Genomic DNA, 8,732 nt, shown 5'->3' with positions numbered 1-8,732 from the left:
TGATGTTAAGGTGGGTGGGCCCATTGATGTGGGCAAGTTTCCATAATTTTAGTGGTCCTTCATGGATTCTTTTCAATCTTGAGATTTGTGTGTGGGCCCATCGAAATTTGGTGCTAATGTGGCTCCGGGTGTCTGAATGACCCACTTGCCTGGTGCTTGAAGGAAAGCATGTGAAGGCAGTTCAAATTGTACAACTTGGGTTGGGTCAGGTTGAGCTTTTGCTAAAAAAATGAATAGAAATCAACCTGAGCCCGACCTAATTTTAAGGTAAAAGCTCAACCCGAATTCTAAAAAATCAACCCGAATTCTAAAAGATCCAATCTCCTATTCCTATTTTATAAACCCTAGAAGTCTGAACAGAATGGTAAAAAATGAGTAAATTACCGCCTTGCTGGTCACTCCTCGCCATCATCATCAAATAATGTTTAAGAGCTGACTTGACCATTCACCTTACTTCGTGTGCAAGGCATTTGCTCACGCAATACACACGCTTAGTCAATAGAGTAGTGTGATGATTTTCATTTTCCATATATAGGGAGAAGAAGAGGAGAAACGGACGATGGCAAACAAAGATAACCAGAGAGAACATTCAACAGTAGATGCTGATGATGCATGGGTTACTGCCATGAGACAGAAACTTGAAGCCAGTAGTAGCAAGCCGGGGAATAAAGATCAACACAGCATCTACAGAGTCCCGAAGCACATTTACGAGACTGATGAGAACGCCTACGAACCCAAAATCATCTCCATCGGCCCCTTTCACAAAGGAAAGCCATGCCTGAAAGATATGGAAGAGCACAAATGGCGCTATCTTAATGCAATCCTCTCTCGAAACAGAGATCTCAGCTTAGAGAATTACTTAGCAGAGATAAAGAAAATAGAGATGCGAGCGCGAAGCTGCTACTCCGAAAGCATGGACCATCTTGAGAGCAATGAGTTCATTAAAATGATGGTGGTCGATGGTTGTTTCATTGTCGAGCTTTTCCTCAAGTACAAGGAAAAGAAGGAAGGAGGGTTAGAAGCAGATCCCATATATGATAAAAAATGGATGGTTCCCCTTGTAACCCATGACATGCTCCTCCTAGAGAACCAAATCCCTTTCTTTGTTTTACAGTCTTTATTCGAACTTGTCGATAAGTCGAGCAACCCTTCTTCTCTCTCTCAGATCGCCCTCGATTTCTTTGATCATCTCTTGCCAAGAAACAATGAAATCCATCATGACCCTCAAAAAGTTTATCATCTCCTACACCTGTTTCACTCTAGTCTTTTGCCATCTAAGAAATCACACAAAATCTGCTCCTGCTGTTGCTGTATGCCCTCTAACAGGTTCCCGGAATCATCAAACAAAGGACTACCGACACCACCTATGTCAATCCCCACTGCAACGGAGCTCAAAAATGCGAGAATGAAATTCAAGCAGAAGAAGATGAAGAGGGGTAGTTTCTTGGATGTAAATTTCAGCAAAGGGGCAATGGAAATCCCACACCTCTTAATCTATGAATCTACCAATTATCTCTTTCGAAACTTGATTGCCTGGGAGCTGTGTTTTCCGATCTCCGGAGCTCACTTCACAAGCTACACTTTCTTGATGGATTGTCTCATCAATACGCCAAACGATGTCACCATACTGAAACAGAAGAAGATCATTGAACATACGTTGGCTAATGATGAAGAGGTGGCCCTTGTTTTCAACCAGGTGAGGAAGAGGGTCGATTTCGAAAATTATCACCTCTCCTTGTTCAAGGATGTGAACAAATATTACGAAAGAAAGCACGTTTGGAGGATGGTGTGCCGTTGTTTGGGCAGCGTGTGCTGTTGTTTGTGCAACTTGTGCCGATATTGTTTTCCGATTCTGGTTTAGCCACTATTATTCTCGCTCTCACTTTTATTTCAGCAATCCATGTATCATGATGTCTCTGATGGCAGCCATTGTTATTGTCACTCTCACCATCACACAGACCTTCTTCTCCGTCTTCTCGTATGCCCTGTTAGGAAACGTAATTCAAACTAGAGGGCCTACCCAAGTTTAGTTTTTCAGAATTTGTATGGAAGTGTTGGATGTGCGGAAGATTTTTAGTTTATTCTTATCTGTTTAGTTGTTTTGCTTTAACCACTGTTTGGGCTTTAGAGTATTCTTAATATTCTTAGTTTCCTTGTGAAAGTCGAATACTATTTTATAGGAAGTTAGAGCTTATGTAATGTGAAGTTAGTATTGCTAAAGAGAAACGTGTGATTTTCTTATGGTTGTTGGACGTATGGAAATAGCCTATTTAAAGGCCTGTTGTGGTTATTTTGAATGGAATGAAGATATGAAAAGTTACTTAAAAGAAAGGCCTCTTCTATTCTTCTTCTATTGTATTGTCTTTTTGTTCTTAAAATTCTACATGCCCGCCCTACTTAGTTCTAATTTCATTTGAGTCAGTTGATCGTTTAGCTAATTAAGAATAGAATTCTCATGTGATTGCTCTTTGTGCAATTATCATGTTTCAAGAAATGAATTGATTTGTAAGCCTTTATCTAGTCTAGAAGTTTATAATAGATGGGCACAGGTTCCTGTCAGAATTGTTGTGGTTCGAACAACCTATGGCTAGCCAGTTGTAGTAACATTGAAACTTGACAGGAGGCAAAGTACTCATGGTAGGTTTATCAATTAGCAAAGTATATGGAAATTATCATTATTATTTTTATTTATTTTGGATGGCAAGTTTGTGGAAATTATTAGAGCTGCACTAATGAAATTAGCACTGAGGCAAAGTATTCATGGCTGTTTGATTTCAGCACAATCTATCCTACATAAAATCTCCAAGGTGTAAGTTATCCATTGTCTCTCTTTCCTACTAATATTGATGGTAAGACTAACCCCGGAAAAGAACTAAAAAAACAAGGACAATTGTAATTCCAATCAAAGTGGCATTGAGCTTACCTTGTTTTATTTTCTGAAAATTGCCTGTTTTCAGGGATTGAAATGATATGAGGTAGTACTTATCCACGATTAACCGAAAACGGAATACAAGGCAAACTAAGATAGGGTCTTATCCATGAAATCTATCCTTCACTCAAACAGCCCCTTATTAAGAGTCTTATAAATGAGAGCAGTGGCTAATTGAGACCCAAACATAGTTTTAAAAACAAAAAATATCAACAACTCGACCCGGCTTGGAAGTGTACCAAGTTAGAGTTAACTCTCACACACATTTAAAAAAAAAAAAAACTGCATGTAAAAAAACTAGATAAATAATATAGATATAAAAATAGTCTAAAAGTAAAAATAAAATAAAAAAGTAAAAACTACATATAATTAATTAAAATATAAAGTAAAAAATTATAAAATAATAATGTCATCATCACTAATGCCTTGGTTTTAAGATTATGCAGGTGGGTTGGCCACAAGCCAAGGTGCCAGTGGCTAACCTTGCCAGCTTTGTCGATGCCTTATATGTTGCCAAGAAACCCTATATAGGCTGTGGCTCTTGACCCTTAGTATATGGTGTCCATTGTTTTTAGGTGCTCTGGACCCATTAACATTTGCAGATAGGTCCATTGATTACCATCCGCGCGGGTTTCTTTAATAGTGGCCCGAGAATTCGGAGAAAAATCTTCTCTGGTCAATACATGAGAGGTTGGTGAGAGGAGAGTAGGACGAAACGATGAAAGAGGCAAGAAGCAGAAACGAAAAATCTTCACCAGCAGACGGCTCTGTCTTTAACCCAGTGGTTTCTTTGGAAAACAAAGAAGAAATGGCATAAGACATCACCATCAGACAGTTCAGAAGGAAAAAGACACTGAAAATGAAAAGGACAACAGCATTAATGGTCTCCTCACTAGCAGCCAAGCAAGACTAAAGGTAGGGAAGACTAAAGGTTGCGAGTTCTGACGAGTCACATTCCCCTAAAACTAGCTTCTTGTTCGAAAAATCCATATCTTAAGAAGCCCAAATATTATGACTCTTAAGATTGTTGGATAAAATGGACGGATCAGATTTCTACAGATCTTATAAACAAATAATGAAGAAATGATATATGGCTCAGTCGAACCCAAAACAGAAAGTCGAAGTCAAAACAAGTTATTCGAACCCAAAATAGGTTACTTGAACTAAAAACATGTTACTCGACCTCAAAATAATGCAACTCGAAGCTAAAAATTCATGTACTGTAATCAAACCATAATTGAAATAAAAAATGAAAACAGATTGCACTTATCTCTTTTGATGAAAACCGTTTGGAAAAAATCAGGTTCGAAAAGAGAAGGTTGAGTCGTGTCACGTGGTCACTCTCCTTAAGGATCATATATGCCTCCTACCGGTGCAGTCGGGATTCGCGAATCGACGCTCCAAGATAAAACAGTCAAATATGGCTCCAGTCCACGTGCACTCGCTGACTAGTCCACCCATAATCACATTAGAACTGTGCTCAGACACCGAAGGCATGGATGGAAGGAGAATAAGGAAAAACAGAAAAACAAAACTCTTTTTCTGTATAAATCTCTGTCTTTTTCTGTTGGCAAAAGCGACCCCAAAACGTCTGTCCAGATGTCTCTGTGTACAGAATTGTTTCTTAGCAATGTTGTTTCTTCCCCTTTATATAGACCCACGAATGTGCCTGTTGGGGAGGGAAAAGCCACCATTAAACCCATTAAACATTTCTCTCCCAAAAGTCACATTTGTGACCGTTGGAGATGAAACGGTTTTGTAACTTTAATGGGTGTTATTATCACAACTGTTTGGGGTGCCAATATAAAAAAAGTGGGGATAAAAAAACAAAGCGGTTTTTTGCAATAGAAGGATCCTTTTCTTTAAACCTGAACTCGGACCTCGGCCCGGCGCACGCGTGTGTTTTTTACACATGGGCTTGTGATCTTCTAAAAGCCTAGGATCAAACAAATTCTAAAGCCCCTCGAAGGCCCAAGCCTTTCTCCAACTCTCCATCTTATATGGATGAGAAGCATTTTCTTCCAAAGTAATGTGGGACTATTTGTTTTTGCATGTAGTTGAGAGCTCACTTACATACAAACACACACACCAAGGTCTTGGGTTCAAGTCCCCATTCAAGCAAAAGACTTTTGCTTTCAAAACAAGGGGAAACTTTAATTTGAATCTTCCCTCCAAATTTTAAACACAAAGAAAAAGCATCTTTGACTTTTCAATTTAAAACTATTTAAAATTTCCAACACTTATGTTAGGAAGAGTCTCCTCAAGGCACGACCCCCAAAATCAGCGCAAAACTTGCTGAAGCGGGAAAGTTAGAAGTACTAGTTGGGCGCCCGATGGTGCTTCCGAGCCAAAACGAAAAATTTTCAAAATTTGAAAAATATTCCCCCCCTTGATTCATAACCCATTGGTCCTTCATAACCCTAAACCTCTTGGACAAATGGTTGCAACCCAGGTGGAGGCCTGCACCTTGGAAACCATTTCTAAAGACCAAAATGATTCTTTTGGGAACCCAGGACAGAACCCAGCACAAGAACCTTTGTTATCTAGCCTAAATCCCATAAGATATTGGGGACATCTCTTCACTCAGGCAGCTGAAAGTACCATGGAATCTCAGTTAGATTACATTGAGGAAGACCCTTTGGAAACCGAAGAAGATTTGATAAAATTTAAAGAAGATGATCTTATGGAAGCAAAAGGGAAATGATTAAACTTCTAGTGGGATATCTAATGGGAAAAATACCTTATTTCTTGGCTTTTAGAGAATTCCTTCGAAAAAGATGGAGATTGAAAGGGGAATTCCATATGTTTGCTTTGGCAAATGGATTTTTCCTATTCAAATTTTCGAATGCTGAAGATTGTTCATATGCTCTTGAGTCAACCAAGAAGAGCTCCCATACTGCAAAAATGGGTTCCTGGTTGTGCCCTGGAAAGGCTTAAACTCACAACGATCCCCATTTGGGTAAGATTCCCAGGCCTCCATTTGCAATTCTGGACAAGAAGAGGGCTCAACAAGATCTCTAGCTCCATAGGTAAACCTCTATATATGGATATACAAACGACGGAAGCTTCCTAGCCTAGCTATGCTAGGGTCTGCATTGAGGTTAGTGCTGAGAAAGTTCTCCCGAATGTCCTCAACATCCAAACTCCAAATGGAAGATTGATATAGGTCGTGGAATATGATTGGAAACCTAAGATAAAATCAGTTTTAAAGTTCAAAAACAAGAGTGGGTTCCAAAAAAGAAGGAATCTCGGCAATCCAATTCCAATGTGCAAGAATTTTCAACAAAGATCTCCACAGAAGAAAGGATTATTGGAACTGAAAATGAAAAACAAGGTGAAGAAAATGCAGAGATTACTACAACAAATGCATTCAGTATCCTTACCAATGTTGATCAAGATGAAAATAAAGTTGGAGAAAATTCCAATCCAATTTGTCACAAATCTAATGAGCCAGATAGACCAGAAAAGTAGAAAACAGGGGAATCTTTTGAAAATCAGGACTCATATTCAAAGACGGATGATGAAGATAGTGAAGAGGACACTGGATGTGAGGACTACTCCGACCCTAACGAGGTTTCCTCATTTGAATCCTCCTCAGAAAAGGAGGATGATCAAAGAAACACAAAACATCCCAAAAAATCTCCAAAAAAGAATGTATCTTGGGCAGATGAACGTAATCAAGTCCACCTGATTCTAGTCGAACATGAGGATAGTGATGGAGAAGAGAATCCAGAACTTGAGGAATCAAAGGAAGCATGGCAGGAAGTTCAGAAGAAAATTAGGCCAAAACGCCCACAAAGAGCCGAATATACCCCCGGCCATTCCAAATTAGCTGATTATGTAATTCACTAGTGAGCATTTTGATCTCTTATGCTCTGTTTGATTGCTCAAGATGGCTCGGAAAGTAGTGGAATATGAAGTCAACAGAAATCAAACGGGAGGAGACAAGCATTTTGATTTGTTTAGAATTACCCCGGAGAATAGTTAAGAAGTGTTTGGTTGCACGGCATATCCTCGGAAAGTAGGAAAATAAGTAGGGGTGTCATCACCAATATAAGGATAGAGGAAAGAGCGAAGGAAGAGAGAGCATCATTCCCTAGAAAATTCAGCCAAATTTTTTTAGTCTTGGAAGGATTTGCTTTTAGAGGGGACAAGGAATCCACAACATCACACAAGTAATTATTACATGGGAGAAATCCAAGGGAGTCCAATGCTATTTTGGCAACCAAACATGGAATGGCATGCCGCATCCAAACCAAATTCCGACGGCTGCCGAGCTTTTGTGCAACCAAACGAAACATTAGGCTTAGTGTTTGTCGCTCATATGTACTGAGCCTTGGTGCTCCCTCTCTCGCATGTTCCGAGTTAGGGTTAGATTTGTGCTTTTATTGTATCATCTTTCTCTTTATCAAATAAATCGGTAGGGGTCCCCTCTAAACCTCAGCTTACCCATAAAAAAGCAAAAAAGAAAGAAAGTAGAAACGAAAGAGTAAAAAATCCAAAAGTCAAATGGCAAATAATTTCGGTAGATGGGTTATGCTCACTCTCTCCCATCTAACTCTCGGACCCACCATGTATGGTAAGCACATGGATGTTCTGATAAGGATTGTTGGTTTTGTGGGTCACCACGAAACCATCTCGGAAAATTCAGTCCCACCCTGAACAAATGATATTCTGACGGGAAATTAGAAATGGGCCCCCCCAAAATGACGTCAATCGAGCCCTCGATCGTCTAGATGGGATCTCCATTAAGCATGGGACCAGACAATCTTGTACCCACATGGTGAGAATGATGTGAGATGCGAGTGGTACTAGCTATACATTTACTTAAATCTATGGACTAGCGTGAACTGTGAAGCCCACATTTATGAATTCATTTTCATTTTCATTATATGAAGAAGAAGAAGAAGAAGAAGAAAAGGGTGAGAGAGAGAGAGAGAGAGAGAGAGAGAGAGAGAGAGAGAGAGAGAGAGAGAGAGAGGAGGAGGAGGAGGAGGAGGAGGAGAAAGGGATAATGGAAAATGCAGATAACCATAGGTAACATACAACTGTAGATATTGATGAAGCATGGGTTATTACATCCATGAGACATAAACTTGCAGCCACTAGCAGCGAGGCTGCGAGTAAAGATCAACACAACATTTTTAGAGTCCCCAAGCACATCTATGAGACTGATGAGAAGGCCTACGAACCCAAAATCATCTCCATCAGCCAGTATCACCATGGAAAGCAATGCCGACAAAGCATGGAAGAACACATATGGCGGTATCTAAACGCAATCCTCTCTCGAAACTTGGAACTCAGTTTGGAAAATTACTTAACAGATATCAAGAAAATGGAGGCACGAGCATGAAGCTGCTACTCCGAAAGCACTGACCACCTCGAGAGCAATCCGTTCGTTCAAATGATGGTGCTCGATGGCTGTTTCATAGTCGAGCTTTTCCTCAATTGAAAGGAGGCAATGATCAAGTGGAAGAAGGCAATGGAGGAAGGAGATTTCTTCTTTCTAAAGAAGGAAGCCAAAGAAGATCCCATACATGGAGGTTCAGATCCAGATGGGGTTGGAGGAGGAAGATCAAGGGGAGCATCCAAGGTCTGAGGAACTTTTCGAGTCGGGAGAAAGCAATGCTCTTCCTTCTGAGGAACTGGACAAGTTGTTAGCTATAAAAGATGCTTTTGGGATAGGTTTTAATGATGATCTAGAATCCACTAAGAATCTATTTCAGTCCATGGCAATCAGAGATTTGAAAGAAAGAAGGGAGGTCTGCTTGGAGAAGGAAGCTGGAAAGAAGGGGGCCGAGGG

At 40.0% G+C, this 8,732-nt stretch overlaps 1 protein-coding gene across 1 annotated transcript; it reads left to right on the top strand.

Annotated features, from left to right (window-relative positions):
• The first annotated feature begins 559 nt into the window (after window positions 1-559).
• Window positions 560-8,282, top strand: LOC143852272 (UPF0481 protein At3g47200-like). Its single transcript, XM_077361675.1, has 3 exons — window positions 560-1,786; window positions 1,895-1,997; window positions 7,984-8,282. The coding sequence occupies exons 1-3, from the start codon at window positions 560-562 to the stop codon at window positions 8,280-8,282; spliced, it is 1,629 nt and encodes a 542-aa protein (XP_077217790.1).
• The last annotated feature ends 450 nt before the right edge of the window (window positions 8,283-8,732 follow it).

Source organism: Tasmannia lanceolata, unplaced genomic scaffold, assembly GCF_043159265.1.
Source record: "Tasmannia lanceolata isolate RefF3 unplaced genomic scaffold, GAP_Taslan_0.1 ptg000019l, whole genome shotgun sequence".
Classification (NCBI taxonomy): domain Eukaryota; kingdom Viridiplantae; phylum Streptophyta; class Magnoliopsida; order Canellales; family Winteraceae; genus Tasmannia; species Tasmannia lanceolata.
Note: the sequence above shows the minus strand (reverse complement) of the source record. Positions and strands in the feature narration are given on the sequence as shown.